Below are 24,035 nucleotides of genomic sequence, written 5' to 3' on the forward strand. Positions count from 1 at the left end.
GACTCGAGGTCACGTCGTACAAGGTTGTTGCTGTCAGTTATACTGCGACGACACCAGGTGAACGAACAAGATTATGGACACAGCGGTTGCCTCCTTTTTTTCTTTTTCTTTTTTGTGCCCAGTGATTACATGATGACAGAAAATTCTTCCAGAAATCTAGGACAGGGTCAGGACATATTGTTGGTGGGTTTTTACCCACCACTTGTCCTATGGTCTGATTTACTGAATCTGTGAGAAAAGTCCACAAATCAACATGATTATGAGCCTCAGATAGGGGTCTCAAAAGGAGAACTTGTTGATAACCGTTTGAAAATGAAATTATGTGTCGTGAATATCATAATAATGATTTTAGCGTATGTATACTTCACTTTGAAGATAAGAGTCTTTAACATTCTGGTTGACTGTCATAGCATATACCAAAACTATTCTCCATGTGTTCATCGAACAAACGCAACTGTTGATTCGTAGTTTTCCAAGTTTTGTTTGTTTGTTTGCTTATTATATGCATCATAGCCAGTCTTGTAAGACTATGGACGCGAGGCGTGTATTTAAAAATCTTTCAAATCCAAATTCTCATTCATTGGATGTAGTTGCTTTCAGGGGAGGGACTAGTCAGCATAATATGGTTGATGCTGTATAGCAATGAGTGTGCCAAGTAACTTGGGGATAAGTCGTCGTACGGTACTCCAATCCGCCCATTGTTATAAACGAGATTTACTTAATCCGTGGATCCCTGCCGCTTTTGAACGAGCCGTTTCACAAAATACATCAGATTCTACCAATCAACTTCGTCATTACCAAAAAACAACAGTACGCTCTAAGATGATATTTCAAATGATAGTTCTGATATGGTTGCGCCCTTGGATTCATTTTTTTATAGTTATGTCTTTGCGGAGATAACACAATGTACACCTGACTACTCCTCAAAGATGTTTAACTTACGAGAGGACTAGATTACGTCAATGTCGACCCTACTTATCCACGTTGCACTTCCTCAAGATTTTGGGGGGCTATTTCCAAAGGATTATGTCTTCAAGAAAGGCAGAAAAGGTCAAAAGGCGATTATCCCACACTGAGAAGCCATGCAGTGAGCTATCGGTGATATACGGTGCACGGTTATGTGAGGAAGATTCAAATAGCTCTAAAATGCACTTGACAAAGATGGATACTCTTTACAACATTTTCAAACTTTTAGGCTGACTTCCTCGTAATTGTCAGTTAGAAAAACAAAGGATTGAAAATGAGTGTCCCCTACGATATGGCCATGTATAGTTCCCCGATCACTCATTGATATTCACAGACTGCGCAAACCTTTCCCACTTGCTAAGGATTATTCACAACCACGAACGTATATACAATACGTTTGTGCGTCATTATAGTGTCAAAACTTAGCAGATCGCATCGCTTTCTTGGACCTAAGATAGTGAATGCAGTTTAGCGCCTGAAGCGATGTTCCCATTACCGTGTATAATGCAGAGGAAAAAAATCATGAACAATCGGATCATGTTCAGTTGCTGCTCTTCGTAACGCGAAAGGCGAGCTTATTCTTTTGCAACACACATATCACATTAATCTGAGTGTGAGTACACCAGGGACAATGTCTTAAACGAGTAACAATAGAGTATAACATTCACAGCATACGGGAAATGTTCTTTCTTTCAGCGTCTAAACGCAACCAGCAAAAATGAAAAGTCCTGGGGCTGAAGACTCAATAGTCGGTATATAAGAAACGTTATTACTACTGTCGTTGTTGTAATTATGGTAATTATGACAATAATGATAATACTAAAATTGTGATAATAGGGCAAGATGTACAAAAATAAAAATACGAGTAATCTACGTCCGTAGCATTATAACATAATAATTGTCATTATCCTAATCGCCATCGTTATCCTCTTCGATGTCGTCGACATGAATACCATCAAGAATATTTTCATGAGACATTTTATCACACAATTTATTTTCTCATGTCAGGCATTTCATCCACCGTGTTTCTCGTGGATGGCCCCTCCCCGCATGAGGGACGAGTGGAGATTGACTACGGAGGATACCGAGGCTGCGTGTGTGACGACCAATGGGACATGAAGGCTGCAAGTGTGGTGTGTCGGCAACTCGGCTTCGCTTCGGCAGTTCGAATCGGGGTCGGAAAGACCCGGCGCTACCCGACAGCAATGTGCAAACGATGCCGTTTGACAGGGGTCAGGTGTAAGGGGGACGAAGAGGCGCTGTCGCTGTGCTCCCATCGGAAATCTTCGGAAACGACCTGTGACACTGGAAGTCAGTCCGTTGTGGATGTGACGTGTTCAGCCAAAGGAGGTAGGACAACCTAATTTCTAGTGTAAGAAATGTTAATGGTTTCAATCCGCATTGTATCTCTTTAATGTCTGTAGTAATGTCAAGTAATGTCTTCTTTTTGATGTCTGTACTGAGTCTTTGAGCACTAGTGTCTATATACTTGACTTAAAGATCGGTCTGTATCTGGTCGTCGGGGATATGTTCCGCGGAGACTGCGTCTGGCTTCACGGATCCCCTCCGCAGGAGAGCGATAACGTAAAAAAATAACAGACTCCTCCGGACAGACGTATCTTCTACGTCTATACTTTCATTTTAATTACGCTTATCTTTTTTTTTATCAGTTCGTCTGATTGGAGGGTCCATCCCACAAGAGGGCAGTGTGCAGGTTTACAGCGGCGATCGGTGGGGCACGGTGTGCGATGACGGCTGGGGCCTTCAAGAGGCGACAGTCGTTTGTCGTCAGCTTGGGTACACCGCGGCCACGGCCGCCAAGAGTAATGCGCACTTTGGCGAGAATCATGACGTCGACATCCTTCTCGACGATGTGACGTGCAGCGGCGAGGAGGCCGACTTGTACCACTGTGCGCACAGGAGATGGGGGCAGCACGACTGCAAGCACTCCGAAGATGCTGGCGTGGTTTGTGCAGACGACTCGACGTCAGGTGAGATTAACCTTGTATTGTCTTTCCTTAAAGTCTTACCTGCAATGAATGATGAAAATTATTACAAGGGAGAAAGGTTCTCCTTGAATATGAAAGGAAGTCTTTATCAGATTTAAGTGAGATCTGCAAAAATGTACGGGGGTGATCCATCGAGACATGATGCTTGGGGAAAGTGAAATGGCGAGTATGAGAAGGATCGAGCGATGTGTGGTGTGAAACTAATGGATAAAAAGAAGACTGGGGATATGATGGAGCTGCTTAGGTTGAAGGAATCAGTGGAACTAGTTGATAAGGGCGAATGGATCGACCGTGGTACGGGTATCTGTTAAAGAAAGATGATGATGCGATGTTCTGAGGAAAGTGTCAAAACTTAAAGTGAATGATCCTCGAAGGCGAGGACGACCAAAGAAAACGGGGTGAAGACCCAAAGGAAGAGAAGCTTGGAAAGATTGGTATGAGAAAGGACAACGCCCTAATATTTTTTGATTATTTGATTTTTTATCCCATAGTCGAAGGTCGACAACTTTGTTTATGTTCTCCGGAATGAATGTGGCTATGTTGATGTTCTCTTCAATGACTTTTCATGAAAAAAATATATTTTCGTATATACATTTGTCTTTGCTATATTTCCTCATAACCTCTTCGTCAATCACGATATCTATCTATCTATCTATCTATCTATCTATCTATCTATCTATCTATCTATCTACCTACCTACACAAACACACATAAAATATATCTCTATCTACATCTATTTTACACGGAATTTCTCCATTGCTCTCTGAGCAGTTGTGGGAGCCGTACGACTCACCGGGGGCTACTTACCCTATGTTGGCCGACTGGAAGTTTACCGATACGGGGAGTGGGGAACGGTTTGCAATCAGAGCTGGCACGAGTCAAATAGTCAACAGGTGAGCGAAGATAGCCATCTCAAATAACCCCAATCAACAATGGCTCAGAAGTTCGGCATTTTACATGGAGGCAGTATACAGACAGTATATGAGACAAACCCTATCCTTAAAGTGGCATACGTTTCCATTCATCCTTCCCCAAGTAATGATATACACTAAATTGTGTCTGCTCCCATCTGTAGACATAATGCAATTTCATCATTTCCACCATCATCTTAGTGAATTAATTTGTTAAATCAGATTATGTAAATAAGCTACATCAATATGTCAAGCTAACTCGTGTAGTCGACAACCGGCCGTGTCACTCAATTCGGTACCGGACGATGTAAACATATAATCCATGACAAGCACTGATAAGTGGTCTTCTCACAGTTGTCAGTAATAACTCTATTAACGTTTCATCCAGGTCTGTAATCAGTTGGGATACCGCTATGCAGGGAAAGGCGATTCTAACAGCTGGGCTGTCAATATCACCTCGGACAATAATAGCCCAGTTTACCTGAGTAACGTCGATTGCGAAGAAGGAATCTCATTGGCCGAATGTCATCATGACCTGTGGCAAGACAACGACTGCACGCATGCGCAGGATGTTTTTGTCACGTGCGATCGACAACCAGGTAAATCACCTTCTTCGTTTGCCTAATTTTATGGTGAAACTATTCTTCTTCATTCCTATTCCCATAAAGCACACTGTTCTTAACACAGACACTGTGAAGAAATGTCTTTACAACGACAGTGAGAATGGTTTTTAATGGAGGTATAATCCCACCACAGACGTGAGTCCTTACAAAATACAGAAAGCTAGCACTCATATCGCTAGATAAAAAAAACAAACATCTCAATTAAAATCATAAAATACCAAAGTTTACTTGATTCCGGTTACATAGTACACAACAAAATACCAAATGTCTAAGTTACATGCTTTATGGTATGTTGCGAAATTGAAACGATTGTATTGTATTGTATTATATTGTATTGTATTGTATTGTATTGTATTGTATTGTATTGTATTGTATTGTATTTATTCAGACAAATTAAAGCAACATGTTTAGGGGTGAAAAAAAAGGATACGAATACCCATGCATGTCTGCACCCCTGAAGTACATTACACACCAATTTAAACAAATTAAAAGTTATAATCGGAACACTGAAATACAAACATCTGGATACACGACCGGAAAATCTAAGCTGAAATGTTGTGCTAACATCGAGCACAAGTTTGATTTTTGCTGTAGTTACAAATTGCAATATTGGCTTTAAGAACACCGAGGAGCGCCTTCTAGGTGATCACGCGAAGGTGAAGGGGGTGGGGGAGGGAGGGGATTTCAATGCTGGACATACGACAATATACCTTTGTCACGTGTTCTTTTGATACTGTGACGTCTGGTCATCGGTTTGATTTGCAGGTGACGAAGGTGAAGTTCGGCTCCTGAACAGCCGAACTCCGAACGACGGCCTAGTTGAGGTGTATCGCTCAGGTCGATGGGGCAGCGTGCTAGGCGATATATGGGATATCGTTGATGCGGATGTCGTCTGTCGACAGCTCGGCTATCGAGGCGCTCTGGAAGCGGTAGTCGATCAGCGATTATCGCTAGACTCCGCCGACGCAACACTCGTTGGTTCTGTAGACTGCGATGGCTCGGAAAGTCAGCTTCTTCACTGCAAACACACGACCACGCCGACATGGGGAGGGGCGCGAGCGGGACAAGCAGGCGTGGTGTGCGCAGACGACCAGGGTATGATTTATCACTCTGCTTAGTTCATTCTACATGCCACTCATTATTGGCTATATTCAGCCTATTATTGCAAATCATTATTGTTTCTTGCAACCAGCTACACTGGATATAAGGAACAGGTTCACAGCTGAAATCAAATGGCATTTAGATTTTACCTATCTGACATGACAGTCCAATATGAATAGCCAGAATTTTACATAGCAACAAGGTTAAAATTCTTTCTAAAAATGCATGTAGGTAATGATTCATACTTTGATTTCGTTTTCGACCGGAATTTAAGAACAATGCACCAACTGTGTGGAAAAGTTATCCAAGATTTCAAGGCATGGCATATTCATGATACATATTGCCATTCAAATGCAGGTAATGTGACAATGTGACAGAGTTATATTCATTTCCAGGACAGACCAAAAAAAAAAAAAACTTTAATCGATTTCATTACGCCATGTCAATGGTCTTATATACCGGCGGCATTGGTGTTAGAGCAAACACACAATCATGAGACATATGTGACTCTTAATTGTCTTCTAACTAGACCCGAAATAAAGTGGGCCTTAATTAATAGCATACCTGAAGACAAGAAGTAGAGAAATATAAGATATCACTACACCACTTTCCACAAACAGACATTTCACAAGTTTCAGGCACGTTTCTTTGCAGAAGGCGCTGGCGTGGATGGGGCGATCCGACTGATGGGTGGACGGCGGCCAGGGGAGGGCCGGGTGGAGATCTACCACAGCGGCGTGTGGGGAACGATCTGCGACGATTTCTGGGACGAGAGGGAGGCCGAGGTCGTATGCCGCCAGCTGGGATTCCGCGGCACGTCGGAACCAAAGCGAGGCGGCTACTTCGGCCAGGGCCACAGCCGGATCCATCTCGACGACGTGATGTGCGACGGCACGGAGGATTCGCTGGCGAATTGCTCGCACGCACCCTGGGACGACCACAACTGTCTTCATGGCGAGGACGCAGGCGTCATATGTCAGTCCTTAGAGAGTGAGTTGTCTTCCTTGATCTGAATCATGTAACTCGCGAATAGCAAACAGGTTTTAGGTAGTGGAATGGATGATTGCTTATTGGTAGATCCAGTAAAGCCTGCATGGTTGTCTATCTGCCTGAGGTTGAGGCTTGACCACACGTTTACACAAATTGTTCTAGAAGTATCAGGCTCGTATGTCATGTGACATCAGGCTCGTATACTTGTCATGTTTTCTCATCCAGTCAAAATAAAAAGAAACAATTACTACTATCACATAATTAACATAGTCTTTTTACATGTCACAGTTTCATCGATTAGCAATTGGTTCCATCTGGCGACTTCCCGGCAAAAGTTGTTCTTCACCAAAGCTGTGTGTACAGAAGGACAGTCTATCGTCTAGAATCCGTGTTCTCCTTTACTGCTTCCTGAAAACTTATCCCTAATACTCATGTACACCTTTAAACAGACCAGTGTTCTACGTACATGTACTATGAAAGTCGCCTGAAGAAGCGGATCAGGGATCGTTCACGAGTGAAACATGCTGCCGTTCAAACGTGTTCTCAGATTTTGGGTTTTAAAAGTGCAATTAATATTGTCACGGACAGTTCTCTATCTCCCGAAAAAGTGATGTAACGGCGTAACATTCAAACCTTTCTGACAGGATCCATCCGCCTCGTGAACGGGAGCCAACCAAACGAGGGCCGAGTGGAGGTCTATCTCGACGGCTCCTGGGGCACTGTATGCGACCATCACTGGGACATGACGGATGCCCACGTGGTGTGCCGTTTCCTTGGATACCGAGGTGCCTCGGACGCTCCTGGAGGAGCGAAATTTGGGCGCGGCTCGGGTTCGATCTCCATGAATCGCGTACTTTGCGGAGGCAGCGAGATATCTTTGTTCCAGTGCGCACACTGGCCCGTCGAAGACGACTGCTTGCACGACAATGATGCGGCCGTGGTTTGCCTCACAAACGGTAAGATAATTTTTTGAAGAGTGGAATAACGTACGTAATATCCATGATGTCACCTTCAAAGCAAACCAACGCCTAAACAAACGTTTGATCGACAATGATGCCATGTCCTTCTGCAGCTCATTTTCTGAAGTTAGTGACGGAAGTGAAATTCGATTTTGATAATTCTGAAATATAAAAAGATTATTTATATATACATTCACTTTATATGGTATTTTCAAAGCAGATAGTCTCATCTTTTGCCGATGGAAACGTTCTGTAAATGATCGATACTTACATAAATTGCAAAATCGAGGTTCACTTACAAAGAAAATACCGTACGTCGGATGATATTGCACCAAACCTGTTCAAATTATTGAGAATGCCGTAAAAACGACCCTTTGGTGAGCTAATGCACATTTTAGTCATCACTTTGTAAACAGAATCAGTGAGCTATTCGGTAAAAGAAACAGACCCTTCCGAAAATCTTTATCTTGGTCATTTAAAGAATTAATGATATTTCGAGTCCACCTGTCCACTGCTCCATTCTTTCTTTTTTTTTTTTTTTGCCCCAAGCTATCATGCACGATCTGTGCGCACGTGGTACAATGTGCATGGTTAAACGGAAACCATGTTTTACTTCTTATTTTCATGTTACTACTTGATCCCTCTCAACAGAAAATTCCAACCCATCTGTGTTGGCGATCTCCGGTATCGTTGTCGGTTGTTCAGTTGCTATCGGAATAGTCGTCCGCATCTTTTTCGAGTCTTGGCGCCGGCGTTGTCAAGGTGATGAACTCTGTTCTCCACGTCTCGCTCGAACGCTGCCGCGTGGCCAAGGTCGATCCCCGGCGACTCGGACATCAGTAGAACGGGGAACTAACGAGGAAGATAACAAGTACGTGGCGTTTTACCCATTCATGCCTCCTCCTTACTCACCGACGGCGGAGGACCAGCAGCCGCAACAGAGTGAGGAAAATGACTCAGAGGAATCCTCACCCCATAACGACAGTTGCTATGGAAGCGAAGTCCACTGCGATGATGGTAATGACACTGAGAGTATAGACCAAGCGGTTGTCGAAAGTGGCGATGCTAGTGAAGGCAACACGGACGCCATGTTTAGAACTTCACCTTCTGGCGCGCCATTAGCCCAACTGCCAGTGTACTTGACAACAAACATTGCACCACCCACATATAGCGATGCTCTGAAACATCAAATTATTGGACCGGCGCGGTACGGTGGCGTTCCTATGGTGGTCTACGCGTCACTGGATGAGTGCGGAGGATTATCAAATGGGCTGAGCCCTTCCGCTCTGTTACGTGGTGACCAAGTATAGTAACACATCTACTGCGGACTATATACATGTACTCTATTTATCAGATTTTATGACGAATATAATGTATACATTTTAAGTGTAATAATTCGGAAATGTATAAAAGACATTCTATACAGATTTTATCAAATTAGTTGTCCACAAGATCTGATAAAGGAACTATAGAGTACCAAAGTGTGATGTCATAGCCGTTCATCATCATGGAAACTGATTATATAAAACAACATCAACTGGTCAGAAACAATGCTCGCACCTGGGTTCCAACCCAAGCTGTAACAAAAAACTATAACATCATCATTTTGATTCTCTCTTATGCTTATACAGTTAAATAGGCTAGATTGATTCACATCTGCTGAAGGGAAATCCAACATGATCCCAATCAAGAAAAATAGTGTATCAAAGTTAAAAATTGCATTATGGTGGTACAATATACCACACAAAATGGAATCACATACACACCGACTCGCAGTCTACATTTATGATATAATGATTTACTTGATGTAATGATTTACATAATTATTCAGTGGGGTAAATGTCATTCGTAATTTCTTGAATAGCGTAGCAACAGGCACCAAGTGCATAACCTATTTTTATCGTTAAGGTATAGTACTCCATGTGGTGTTCACGATTGTCGTGGGGATCAGGGAGACACGACGTAGGCCTACACTGACCTTACCTTAGTCCCATCTCCATCTCTTCATTTTGTGTTTCCTTTTATCAATAAAAAATATATATTTTGTTCTGCTCTTATTTATTGTGCTGCTGGTTTGGTTTGGTAAGAAGGGTCGTTTGGTAAATTTTGCGCATCTAACCAGCTTTTGTCTCAGCCCATGTTTACACTGAATAAGGTTTTTAGTTTTTTAATTTTTTAGCGCCATTATGTATTGTAGAAAACAAGCAAGGGTGTGTCTAAAATGATCTCAGGAAGGTCCTAAATTATTCACTCATCCGTCATATTTTACTGTGACAGATTCATAATTAGTGTGACTTATTTCAGATTTTAAAGGAGACTTCCAGATGGTTTTTTTTTTTAAATTTTATCATTTGAACATACTGAGTATATGAATTAGTTATTGGGTACAGAGTTTCAGAATTTATAGTGGTTTTAATGAGGAATGATAATGTTTTCAACATTCATAGCAACTCGCGATGAACGAGGATGATGGCAAAGCAGCTTCCCATAAGAATGCATTATTGGGTGCTCTAGGAAGTAGAACAAAAGAACAAAGCATTAATAAATTCTACACATGTGTCAACTTGTTGATTAAATGGTATTATAGTGCATTACATTTCTATACATTACTGAAATATGTTAGCTTCTTACTGTATGTCTACATCCTTGTTCAATGTGTTGTGTTTTGGGTTTTCCACAGCAGGGGCGGATCCAGGAATTCCGTAAAGGAGAGGCGCCTTTACAAAATTAAAGGGGACACGCGCCCCCTCCCCATTTCTTCTTTTCATTTCTTTTGTTTTAACAAAAAAATAAAGAGGGACGCGAGCCCGGTGCGCCCCCTCTGGATCCGCCACTGCAGAGTATTGGTTTATATTCTCAAAGGCTACAATAAATTCCATAAATTTAAATCTATACATGGCACTATCGATTTATGTACTAAATGATGGGAAATTGTGTATATTGTCTGCAATCATTTTTATGCTAATCTAAGGACATTAAACAATGTGGAAATCATTATCTGTCTCATTCCTGTTCCAAAATCATGTTTTCTGCAGAGTATTATTCTAGGTTCCTATCTTTCCATCATCCATATCCTTCTTCTTTCTTTTCTAATTACCTCCGCCAGTAGGTGAAACCAAACGGCCGGCGGAGGTTATGTTTTCGCTTCCATAATCATTTTTGTCTGTCTTTTCTGTCTGTCTGTCTGTTTGTGTATAAGATAATTTGAAGAAAGAAAAGAATAAATTTTCGGGTCATAAAGTCAAAGGTCAAAGGTCATTGGGGTCGCAAAGGACAGAATATAAGCTGTTTCAATAACTCAAGAACGGATGATCGGATTTTCACCAAAGCAGGATGTGTTCACAATTAAGTCAGAAAGTGTTTTAAGATCACATCCAAGAATCCAATTCTACTGTACTGGGCTATTTGGCTCCATGAAAATACGGGGGGGGGGGGGGGGGGGGGGCTCCCAGGGCCCCCCCCCCCCCCCCCCCCCCCCCCCCATTGATCTGGGAAACGCAATGTCCGATGAACTTGAAAATTTGCATGCTGATAGATCTTCGCGTGGTGAATCTGATGGTGTAATTTATTTTAATCAATTATGCATTTTTTTTGCATAATTAGCTAATTAATTATTCATAATGCATATTTTATGCATTGGGGGATATTTTCATAATTTCAGCCTAAACAAGTAGAAAATTACATGAAAACTGTGTAATAATGAAGAATGTTTCCCAAATGTGAAATAAATCAGAAATCAGAGAGAAAAAAAACGAGAAAAAAACTTTTTTGTTATGTTTTGTATTGTTTTTATTTCTTATGTTTTCTATTGTTTTATATTTCTTATGTATATCATCGTTTCTAAACTTTGCCCAATTTATTTCAGAACAATATAGAAGCATGAACCAAGTGGAAAACCAATTCCTGAGCAAAATTTATAAAGTAATGCAAGCCATGGTCTATTGACAGTATGTATAAACTGTACACAAATATATGCAGCGATTAGCCGTTTTAATGACATGCACATACTAATTGGCCCATAACACCCCCTAGGTAGGTCCGATATGGACAAATGTGGTATCAAAATGTGCGCAAGACTTCAGGGGAAAAAGTCATGAAGCGAGAATCGGAAATTCCCAGCGGTAGCGATGCAATCGCCAAAAGTATGGGGGGGGGGGCCCTCCCAGCCCCCCCCCCCCCCCCCCGTGCAGTTAGGGTTAAAGAAAGACCCAATTTCAATATATCTTGCAGTGATCCGCGGTCTCGATGCATCTATTGTGTATTGATTAACTGAGGATGTCCACGGGATGTTAATGTTGAAGAGTCATTAGTGTGTATACATGGAAGCGGTCCAGGAACGATCCAGCCCAAATATCAATGTGGATTGAGAGTGAGAGCAGCAATATTGGTATATCACATGTACTAATGAAAGTTTGAGGAAACTCGATTCGAACGGTAAGAATTTTTTAGTTTCGGTGCCGTCATTGCTGTAAAATATTATTGCAATTAACGACGTCACTTGGGACAACGATTTAAGGAAATTATGAGAATTCCACAAAATCTCATTTTTCATGAAAAGTGCACATTCTGTTTTTACTGACATTATTCCCCCGCTTTCAGAAAGAGGTAAGCCAAGTGCTCTCTCATTATGCTAGAAAGTGGAAACACGATGAATTTTCTTTTCTTGATATTGCCTATAATGACGCCATGAAGTGAAGTGGTCTCTATCTTGCGATGACTGCACTATAACTTTAAAAATCCATCTTTCGAATTGATCGTCAGATTTTGCTGAAACTTTCACTGATGTGTTCTACTAATGTTGCTGCTTTCATTCAATCCACATTTATATTTTGGCTTTGGTTTCCTTTATAATACAGACACATCACACACACACACACACACACACACACACACACACACAGATATAATCTCATATGTAGGGATTACATATCATTCGAAGTCTCGTTTATTTGATTTTCTCTTATTTTATTTTAGTCCAACTGTCTAGTTGCATGCAGACGCAATCAAATTTTGAGTTCTTCAAATCGGTGTAGCAAACACAGGTGCACAATGCTAGGACCCTAGGTCTCGAGACCGGGTGGCTTCACAAGTACTTCTGAAGAGCTTGTACATTACACAGTCTGAGGTTACAGTTTTAAGATAGAAAGATGAAAGATGAGAACAGGTCATACTTCTCCCAAACCACCCCTCCCCCCAACCCCCCCCCCCAAAGAATATGGAGACAGACAAAAACACAACACAAACAAAAACAAAATAAGTATTTCTCTAAAATTACCTGCAAGACAAGAATATCGCAAGATGGGGGAAAGGAGTAAAATGGTTGCCCTCGACACCCCCACCCTGATAAAGTCTGTGGTCTGTAGTTCCTGGTTAAGAGAGGATAATAATAATAATGATAATAATAAGGATAATAATGATGATAATAATAATAATAATAATAATAATAATAATAATAATAACAATAATAATAATAATAACAATAATAATAATAATAATGATAATAATAATAATGTCTTCTTTATCCAGGGTAGCCTCGCAAGTATTGCCATTGTTCTAACAGAGGGCTCTGCCATTATCATTACCCTAGCGTGCCAGGTACCGAGTACCCATTTCTACACCTGGGTCAATAAGGAAATTGTCCAAGGATGTAAGTACTGGGCAGGAATCGAATTCAGTCCTCCGATTGGGGGTCAGGAGTCTTATCCACTATGCCACAGTGCCTGTGATGAATATGCAGAGAAGATTTTGCGTGTTGCTCAAGCTCCCATTCACTGCTGATTATCTGCGCAGTAAATATTTGAACACAAACTATTTCACTGTGAAAAAAAAAAACAAGAGACCCGCGGGTCTAGCGCTCACCTGAGTATCGCAAGTACACCTTTCACGCAGTCACTAATCTCAATTATTCACAGCTCTACCAAAATTTGACCAGGCATTCTCAAGTAGAAGATGAAAATGTACCATAAGGGCCCAAATTTTTTAAGATTCCTTAATTTGGGGGGATTGGGGCCCCCTGGGGCCCTCTGGGTGGGGCATGGTGCCCATTTTTATATTAAAATTGAAATCCTATACCCCCTAGGGATGCTACCTGCCAAGTTTGACGAAAATACATCATGAGGTTTTCAGGAAGAAGATGAAAATGTACAATTCAGGCACCCCATTTGGACCTTCCCAACCAATCCCCCCCCCCTCCTGCCCCCAAGAGGGGCACCCCTGGATCTCCTATGAACAAACTTGAAACTACAGTCATTAATGTACTCACTCATAGTATTATCTTAGCTCTATAACTTCTGATTCTAGAGAAGAGTTTTAAAGATTCCTTCATTTTGGGGGTTTGGGCCCCCCTGGGGGCCCCCTGGGTGGGGCATGGTGCCCATTTTAACAAATTGAGATCCTATCCCCCTAGGGATGCTACCTGCCAAGTTTGGTGAAAACGGGTCATGGGGTTCTCAAGAAGAAGATAAAAATGTACAATTCAGGTCCCATTAGGACCCCGCCTCACCCCCCTCCCCTGGGTCCCAAGGGGGGCACCCCTGATTCTGCCATGAACAAACTTGAAAGTGCAGTCATCAATGTACAAACTCATAGTATTAACTTAGCTCTATAACTTCTGGTTCTAGAGAAGAAGATTTTTACAGATTCCTTAATTTTGGGGCATTTGGGCCCCTTGGGGCCCCCCTGGGTGGGGCATGGTGCCCATTTTCCCAAACTGAGTTCCTAACCCCCTAGGGATGCTACCTGCCAAGTTTGGTGAAAATGGGTCATGGGGTTTTCAAGAAGAAGATGAAAATGTACAATTTAGGCCCCATTAGAACCCCTCCCCACCCCCCTCCCCTGGGTCCCAAGGGGGGCACCCTTGATTCTGCCATGAACAAACTTGAAACTACAGTCATCAATGTACTAACTCATAGTACTAACTTAGCTCTATCACTTCTGGTTCTAGAGAAGAAGATTTTTACAGATTCCTTAATTTTGGGGGGGTTTGGGCCCCCTGGGGGCCCCCTGGGTGGGGCATGGTGCCCATTTTAACAAATTGAGTTCCTAACCCCCTAGGGATGCTACCTGCCAAGTTTGATGAAAATCGGTCTCGGGGTTTTCAAGAAGAAGATGAAAATGTAAAAAGTTTACGCACGACGCACGACGGACGACGGACGACGGACGACGGACGACGCACGACGCACGACGCACGACGCACGACGGACGCCGGACGAAGGGCGATCGCAATAGCTCACTTGAGCCTTTGGCTCAGGTGAGCTAAAAAATCAACCTTGTTAACAGTCACATCACAAATCATTAAAAAACTAATAATTTATAGAGCATGCATTTTTTTAGTATGAGCATGCAGTGCAATATACATGTATCATCTCTGTTTTCGTAATGTAGATTAAATACATCATGTAGAATCAATCTCGACATCAGAGCCACTGTTTCCCTTTTTTTTTGGGGGGGGGGGGTTCTATGTGCACAATAATGATGTACGATGCCCAGGGCATGATCCCATTTTAGAAGTGCCAGTCTACCTTTGCCAATGCAATAACAAAGACTTTCTTTCATGTCTGCTGATACAACTGTACCATAATCTAAATGTAATTCCCAAAGGATGGCTTACTTACATGCATGTAGGGCAGTGTATGCACTTACACATGCTGTCAATCAACCTAATCTTCATGACCAGATTGAGGGAATGATAAATAGGAAGAAATGCACTGTAAGTCAGATATCTGCTTTGCCTCATATGCTTTCAAGCGAGATCTATTTTTTCATTACTAGTATTTTTTAAACAAGATTACTGTTTTGAATGTTAAACATATACTTAATATTTGATATTTGAGTTGCCTTGACACTGTCAAAGCAAATGTGGTAGGTCTTTAAGTTCTATGCATTTTTCTGAGCATTTAAGTCACTGGACAGGTCTCAGCAATAGGCTATGTTGGCACTGTAATGTATGTCATTATTGTAAGCACAGAACAGAGAAAAAAATATAGAAGAACACATTGTACATACATGTATATAGACAGGACACAATAACACACAGCTTCACAGGAAAAGGAGGTAAATGAGATTAAGCTATGATGAGGAGGTAGGGAGAAAATGACACAAAATTAAAAACATGTCACAGACATGAAGTTCTAATACTGTAAAAGTGGATATTTTCGCGTGACTAATTTTTCACACTTGGCCCGGTAAGAAGAGTTTCTCGTGTTTTTAATTCCGCAGAATCAAGACATCACACACAGGAACATATGGCAAGCAAAACTATTGGCGTGCTTTTTTTTTCGCGCTAGTTTTTGGTTGCGCGAAATGCGCGAAAATTACAACATCGCGAAAATTTCCACTTTTACAGTAAAACAAAAAAATAACGATGATAATAATGAGACGAGACGGGCTCTTCAGAGGCTTGCATCTTTGTTTCACTATTCCAACAAAGATATGAGACTTTTTTTTTTTTCATTCTAAATTTCCAGCATAATCTAAAATTGTGACATCAATCTTCCCAAGTGAAAGCACTGGCAAAGATAGCATATTCAGAGAGCAACGATAATTCTTTTTAGCTGTTATGAGTTTTTAATTACTTGCATCAAGCTTCACTGAGACTGCACCACGATATATGCGTTGCATTTGCACGTTGACTGATTGTAACACAAAGCATCATGAAGTTTGTTAGATGTGACTAATTGCAAAAAGACAGGAACTTGATTGCACTGCCAGCAGATAAACCTTCTTATTTATATTATCATCCAAGGATGCCCTTGGGGATCCCACTATTTGAACACTATCTCTTCACACTTGCCTCTTCATCACCAAAAAATAAACCTTACTATGATACTCGACCTTAACATTACATATATAGATCTAAATCAAAAGTTGTATGCTCTGACATGTACACATTTGGCTCTGTATATACAATATGGAAACATGATATAGAGGGCATGTTAGGGTAGAGTGAATACGTTAAAAGTTTTGAGTAACAATTATTTACAAATAAAGCAGAAAATCAATGATCTGAGCGAACATAAAACATGACTTTGATATATACATTAATATAGATTTTCTTAAGACTCTGAATGCTAGGAAGGACTGTATTTGGTATCTCGGCATTCCGTAGTGGTTCACATCGCAGTGGGAAGCAAACCACGTTTAGCCAGGAACAAACTCTCCTCGACCCACGTGTATGTATAACCATGGCCAAACACACATTGCTCACACTCAGCTCTTGTGTATGGGTGATGGATGAACTCTGTGTGCTTTTGACACACAGGTCATTGGTGTGCAGGGGCAAAGGTCACACATATTTACTCCTTTATATGACTCTCCTGCAAAGTGGATTCTATGCCTGCTAACACACATTCATAAAAACATTGCCATGATTTCCACACAACCAACTGACACAATTCTGCTCTATGACATTTAACTATATTGACTATATTCTACAATGGTAAAAACATTCACGATCATGTTCCTAAGAATTCAATTTATAATCTACCAAATATGACGTGCTCTGAAATGCATCGGAATTCTCAAATCTATGTAGTCATTCCTTCCTCTGCTATACAACTATTATAGTTAAGTTCATCTGGAGGTGGTTGCAAATGCCAAAGAAATTCCTGACATGTAGTACACCTTGAAATTCAAATCTTACTCATTATACCAATCAGTTAAGCTAGACAATTTCAAAAGTTTACCACGCACACAAAACAGTCAATATCAATTACAAACCAGGTGCCAACAACCCTTTAACAATGGAATGCGACAACATATATCAATAAAATCACGCATTGTGGTTATCTGTAATTGGCAAGTTGGCAAACTGGTAACATATGATGTGACAATTTACATAGTTTAATTTCATAGTTAATTGTGACACTAGAAGTCTGAATATCCTTGTAATCTCTAGATTCCTAAAACATGGTTGATTTTTAAACTGCTGCACAATGTCAAAACTATTACATTAATCTCACTGCTACAAGTGTAGTAATTCCACACTTGTACTCCTGTGGAACTTATTTGACAGGCATGGTACTCTTTATAGTTTCTTTGGAATGACCCCACCCATCACCCCCCCCCCCAAAAAAAAAAAAAAAAATAAATAAAAATAAAAATAAAAATAAAAATAAAAATAAATAAATAAATAAATAAATAAATAAATAAAAAATAAAAAATGATAATACCACTCAGTCTCTTTTCACTACATGACATTCTTGATGGCACACAACTGCTTGGACTTATAAATATAGTTGATTGACCAATTTGATTTTTCTTGTTACATAGCAGCATAATTCGCATTGTTGTTAGCAAAGTTCAAAAGTCATTGAGTCATGTTGTCACTGTTTCCTTTAAAGTTAGGTACCAAACTGCCTTGTCCACTTTTGAGTATTAGCCACATCTCTAAATTCTGGTCGGTTTGTTCAAAAAACGTTATAATGTTCATATCATTTTCATGATATCCAATGTTACATCTGAAGGTCTTGTTTTCATTATAGTCAAAATCTATTCCATGACAGTAGAGAGTTTGCTATTGTGCCAAATGTGGCCATAAGAGGGCATGCTGTGCAGTGCTCATGAGCTCTGCGAGAGCTGAGAAGTGACTTGCCATTCTAATCCTCTATAAGTGGGAGATATCATTCGATATCCTACTCAACATACTTCAGAAATATACCTTTTGCACTTCTGCTACCACAATACACTTTAGCCATGGTCGCACTTACCACTACCAGGTATTTTGCTTCACATAGTTTGGGCAGTGTGACCTCAAACTTCTCGAGAAACTTCCAGCATGCACTTGAGAAGTCTTTCGTTTCTTGCAAAACTACGCGTAGCTTTGTGTCGTGTAACCACACACAGCTGAAACTTAAAGAAGTTTGTCACATGATTAGATCCATTTCGTATTGTTTACGCACACTGTGCACTCTTTTGCACGCTGTTGCACAACTGCATTTTTTTTTACATTCAAGGAGGGTACACGGTTTTTGCCCATGCAGAGCATGCATGTTAGAGACGGAAATTTTCTAGAAGTGATCGGGAAGCAAACTACACGTAGTTTCATCTAGTATGACCACGGCTTACGAGGAAAATTTGTGGGCACATACTGTATACGCCAAATATTTTGCAGATTTTTTATTTTCAAGAATTTCGCGACACAAATTTAACAACACATGAAAATGCAAACTCTGATCCCCACAGGAATGCAGCATGCATGCACATATTTCTCCATCCATTGCTGTACTTCATGATCGTGAATTCAACCACTCACAAAATTGTCTGGAAGTCCCGATCTGCCACAAATTAAACTTGCTTAATATATGGCATACACAGTCTCTGGCTATCAACCACACCACCTACTTTGAGGGTTTTCTTGTCAGAGAAAAAAAAAGTGTGATTGACATACTGGTGAATACTATGTTTGCATTACCAGCCTTGTAAGAATGTTGGATTGACCTTACATAGCTAACCCTTCAGATGTCTTCAAAGATTTTATTTCTGGATTTTTTGAAAGGAATGTATTCTTGAAGATCTTTCCATCACATTTTATACCTCCGTGCTGTGATGTTATATTCCTTTGGCGGGAAGCCTCGATATCACACACATTTTCCTTATTCAACCTTAAACAGATCGAGCACCTAATACTGTAAAAGCTGTTATTTTTGTGAATTTTGCTAATCATGGTTGGGCCATAAATCTAACAACGCGCAAAAATATTGCAAAGGACAGGCATTAGTGCACTTACAATAGTCTCAGTGTCAAATTGCGAAAACAACATCTCGCAAAAATGTCTGTGACTTCCTCAATGGCAAATATATCTCTACACAAAAATAATAGCTTTTACGGATCTGGCTGATCAGGAGATTTTATTTCTTAAAATCTGAAAAAAAGGACCAAACAATCTATCACTTCCTCATAAGATATAATATTGTTACATATGAATCAAACTCTGTTTGAGATGAAAACCACTACTTATTAACAACAGATACATTGTATTAATAGGTGTGGATTAAGATTTATGTAGTGAAAAACCGGCATAATTTGGTCTACATGATTTTGTTTCAAACTTATTAAACACACACTAAGTAGGGTCTGTGAGGATGAAAATTGATACAAACTTCAAGTTTGAGTTTTGAGCACACAATAAAAAGATTAAGAAAATGCTTCCAGAGCAATAACATTGAAGTATTTGTTTCAGCTATCTAGTTTATAAGTTACCATGTGTGCACCACTACTTCTCTTTCCCTTTCAAATTATTGGGTTCTTTTCTGTAATTGTGCTGTTTAATTTAGGGGAATGTTGACTAATTATTTGCATTTTGACTCTGGGGGAAATGGTCACAAAGTACAAGTTTATGATACTCTTTTAGCAATAAATGTGTACCTCAAGAAGGAAAAAAAAAAAAGAGTGGCTACCGTGTGATTCCTAACATGATACATTGTGGAGGTGTAACACTATCTTTCTTTCTTTTTTCTGCTTATGCCCAACTGTTTCTGACATAAATAACTGTCCGTCTTGGTTAGTTTTACATTTAAAAAAAACACCAGTCCACAATAAGTCTTCTTATAATATCATTTACTGTAGACTGTAATGAGTTGTGCATCTATCCACTGGTCACCACCAGACTTGTTCATTCTGGTATATGGATGGCAGATAGAGAGTTGGCCAGGGCAGACGTTGGCATTGGCAAGCTTCCCGGGACCATGTGGGTGGGGGACAGCCCAACGGAAGGTGACCGGGACGGCGTGCTGGGCTCGGAGCACCCAGCCTTCAACTCCTTGTAGCACGGCCTGCAGACTGGTACGGGCCGCTGGGATTCGTGGCCTGGGAGCTGGGTCTGCTTGTCAATGCAGCGTATGCAGAATACGTCTCCACACTTCCAACAGTGATACTGCAATCATAGAGTGTGTGTGAGAGAGAGGCAGAGAGAAAAAGACAGACAGAGAATGTAAAGAGGAACAGATAATGTGTAAAAACAAGGGCAACAGCAGGAACATATGACATTAACTAATTTAATTGAACAGGGAAGTGAAGCAAAATGGTATTAAAAAAAAATATATGATTTTTATTTACTTCAACACTACAAAGTCTACAAATATGCTAACACATGAGTGTTCATCTGCAAATCTTGCCATTTCCCTTCTTTCACTCATGTAACATATAACAATATCTTTATACTTGAAAGTATGGGTCTCATTTCACACAGTCCTCTAGATGTCTTTATCCCATAGCCAAATTTTGATAAATCTTGCTAAATTATATTTGCTATATACAAAATTAGGCTGCCAATGGTAACGACCGATTTAATAATTGGTACGACTTTCTGCCACATCGCTCACCTTCATGCTGAAGTGATCAAACGGAGAAGAACAGGAGCACTGCCGGATGTTTCTGAAGCTCTGCCATTCCGTGGCGACACTGTCTACGGCGTTGTTCATGAGGGAAGCCGAGAGGACTTCATTACTGTCCTCCCTCTTCAGCGAGGGACTGGTCTTCAGCGGTGGCGCCATGTCATTGTTCGGATGACCGCCATTGACCGCATTGGAATCATGCTTCTGAGTAAGGACAGTGGCAAGGATAGTGCATGAGCGAGCAGGGCTCCTTGGACCATATATTCAGATACATATTACCGGTACTAATCCACTTTCCCTCTAATAAGAGGGAGGTTTGTGACTTTATGTCCTGTATCACAAGAATTAACTTGACATGATGATGAACAATAAAAGACAAGGAAGTATACTAACAATGTGCTGTCTGACTCTATTTTTTTTCTTGATCTTCTCAATCTATTATTCTTGTTTTATGAGGATGTTTGTTTGATGAGGGGTAGTCTGGGATTTATGATCTTGCTGGTCACTGCTCTAATCCTGAGACAAATTAAATGCAAAGTTGAGACACTTTTCAGCCTTGCATCATTTTTCTTCCTTTTGAATAGTCCATGCATTGCCTTCCCAAATTACCCTTTTTTCTATATACAATACCTCAGTACAATGTCTTGAAGGCTAGTAAATCATCATGAATGTCATGGATAAAAAATGAATGGTAAGACAGATCAAGGCACCATTTCATAAAACTTGTCAGTCACTGACAGATGTTTTAAGCTACTGAAATCCTTGCATCTGAATGGCTGAGAGCAAAATTTTCACAGAATATCGCTGAGCACTTGATGATATTTCCCCCTTGGAGTCATCTCTTATGCTAGCAATAAAGACATAATTACAAATGGCTCTCAGTTTGTTTAGAGTTTTGATGGTAGGCCATCGCAATTTTGTACAATACCACAGGGCCATGATGTCAATCCTTTGTGGAGGGCAAGGAAATGTCAGCATGAGCAAAAACACAACCAAGTACTGTAGTGTGGCATTTCCTATGTGTGTCTGCATGTGTGTGTGTGCTTTTGTGTATCTATGGTTTTAATAGGTGTTACAAAAATGGGCTTTAGAATCTCTGCAATCTGATTGGTCAATTGTCATGCATTGATTTTTACTGATCCACACTGAGCCATGCATCCGGTAAAATCCAAATGCATGGCCATGCAACCGGTAAAATCCGAATGCATGGCTCAAGTCCTGTATACAGTGTTGTAAGTGTACCAGACGCATGATGGGGAAAATGGTTGTATTTCATGAATTTACGGGCCCATTTTATAACACAAATGATGGACAGGCCTATTTCGTGGATCAGTGAGAATTGGATGCTCTCGTTTAACTTTGGAACACTCTAAAACCCCCTCGCTATGCTCGTGGGTTTAAACAGTTCCACAGTTAGACTCGCGCATCCAATTCTCACCGATCCACTCTGTCCTGTGCATCATTTGTATACTGTGACACAAGCAGGTACGGTCTCTGGACATGGAATATGCCCACTGAGGTTAACAAGTACAAGAGTGTGCAGTCTGAAATGGAGGTGGCCGTGCAAGGAAGCGGCCATTGCTGTCATGGGTGCTTGTCTTGCCTGGATACTTTTTAGTCACTGGAGTAGATGGCAGCACGCAGTTGCTGTAAACTCTCCATGTCACTGTAATTTGGGTTACATTTCAGATCCATTGTGCTATGTTAGAGTTACTTGAGTTGATAATCATCTAGTCTTCACTTAAGTTTATGCTTAAGTAATTATATTTTATTTTGCACATTAAAAAAAAACCAAATCTATAGGTACTCTGCAACAGTTTGAATGATATATCATTGTAACAATAAACATTTGAACAATGAAATGTAATTATGTTTCTGAAATTAAACAAGGTTTTTGAAAAATTAGAAATGTCGCTATGGCAACTGGAACGTCTCCACCACATTGCATTATTCTCCCGAAAGCTCCATATTGCATCTTGACAATGTGAAATGGCGTGTTTGAAACTTTGATGGCACAACTCCAAATGCATGGGAAGCCCAATCCAGTCAACTGACCACATTAAAAGCAAATAATAATGATGAGTACACAGCTTATATTCAACTGAATGTTTTAAGTAGGACTGACCTCGTTGGAGAGGTCATCTTTGGGAGTTATTGTGCTGTCTTTGTCCAGCGATAGTGGACTCTCTGTGCCGCCATTCTCCATGATGTGGGGCCTGTCCGGTTTCTCCTCCTGGTTCCCACTCTCACTGACCAAGAGCTTCTTCAGGGCTGCGAGTTGCTGTTGACACCATAAAAAAGAGAAACTCCATCAAGCTAGTGACCTCTAAGCATCACTTCATAGAGGGGTGGGCAGTCAATTTAAACTCATTCACAAGCCTGACTCAGTCTAAGGCTTGCCAACTTCACAAATTTTTAACCGTGCACAAACCGATCAATAAGTCACAATATGCCATAGTTGCATCACATACTCTTCCATTTCTCACACATACAGCTTGCAGTGCTTGGTGAGTGAATAGCAGTGTTTCACAGGGATTTTTTCAAGTAAATTCTGATTGTCTATCAAAGTTGTGTGTTCAAAATGTCATTCCTCTATTATAATCAAGAATACAATTCTGAAGTCTATTTGGTGTTTTTATTTTGTATACTGGTCATTTAAAACTTATTATCACAGCAAAGCTTGCAATTCTCTTTACAATTTTGCTGTACTGCAATTCTAACTAAAATACTTCAGTAATCTATAAAAAGCTACACTGCTTTGAAAAACAGAACATTTTCTGATAGCAATCATGTGTTGCGGTGTAAGAATTATGTGGCGCACAAATAGTTAAAGGCATAATTAACCATTTGCACATGAAACAAAAACCCAGCATTAGTGCTTCAAAATAGTTCTAAAATGTGATAGAAACTAGAAATAGATACAACCAATGTAAAAATTTGAAGCTGTAAAATCGATGTTATGTATTGTTAAATACACAAAATGTGAACAATAATTATAATAAAAATGTTTTCAGACTAAACCGTCTACAATTACGGTTTATTGAGAAAAATAATGATATCTCCTTATATTTTTGGCTTTATTGCAAAAATTCTATATGGTAGGATGTTTTGTGATACAACTGACCTACACATATGCATCAAATGT

At 40.3% G+C, this 24,035-nt stretch overlaps 2 protein-coding genes across 2 annotated transcripts in view; one reads left to right on the plus strand and one right to left on the minus strand.

Annotated features, from left to right (window-relative positions):
* Nucleotides 1-1,967: 1,967 nt before the first annotated feature.
* On the plus strand, nucleotides 1,968-8,869 carry LOC139714371 (scavenger receptor cysteine-rich domain-containing group B protein-like). The gene is made up of 8 exons (XM_071626078.1): nucleotides 1,968-2,316; nucleotides 2,637-2,957; nucleotides 3,747-3,868; nucleotides 4,275-4,485; nucleotides 5,275-5,604; nucleotides 6,268-6,600; nucleotides 7,245-7,556; nucleotides 8,211-8,869. Exons 1-8 carry the CDS (start codon nucleotides 1,968-1,970, stop codon nucleotides 8,867-8,869), a joined length of 2,637 nt encoding a protein of 878 aa, XP_071482179.1.
* A 10,110-nt stretch (nucleotides 8,870-18,979) lies between these two features.
* LOC139714368 (phosphatidylinositol-3,5-bisphosphate 3-phosphatase MTMR8-like) overlaps nucleotides 18,980-24,035 on the minus strand; it is a 33,328-nt gene continuing 28,272 nt past the window's right edge. Inside the window, exons 13-15 of the mRNA XM_071626075.1 lie at nucleotides 23,016-23,171; nucleotides 20,879-21,094; nucleotides 18,980-20,430 (exon numbers count right to left, since the gene is read on the minus strand). Of these exons, the coding sequence (XP_071482176.1) occupies nucleotides 20,170-20,430; nucleotides 20,879-21,094; nucleotides 23,016-23,171 (633 nt within the window). The 3' untranslated portion in view covers nucleotides 18,980-20,169. The remainder of the gene's footprint in view (nucleotides 20,431-20,878; nucleotides 21,095-23,015; nucleotides 23,172-24,035) is intronic.

Source organism: Diadema antillarum, unplaced genomic scaffold (assembly GCF_040938485.1).
Source record: "Diadema antillarum isolate AM-2024a unplaced genomic scaffold, OU_Dant_1.0 seq00002254_RagTag, whole genome shotgun sequence".
NCBI lineage: Eukaryota > Metazoa > Echinodermata > Echinoidea > Diadematoida > Diadematidae > Diadema > Diadema antillarum.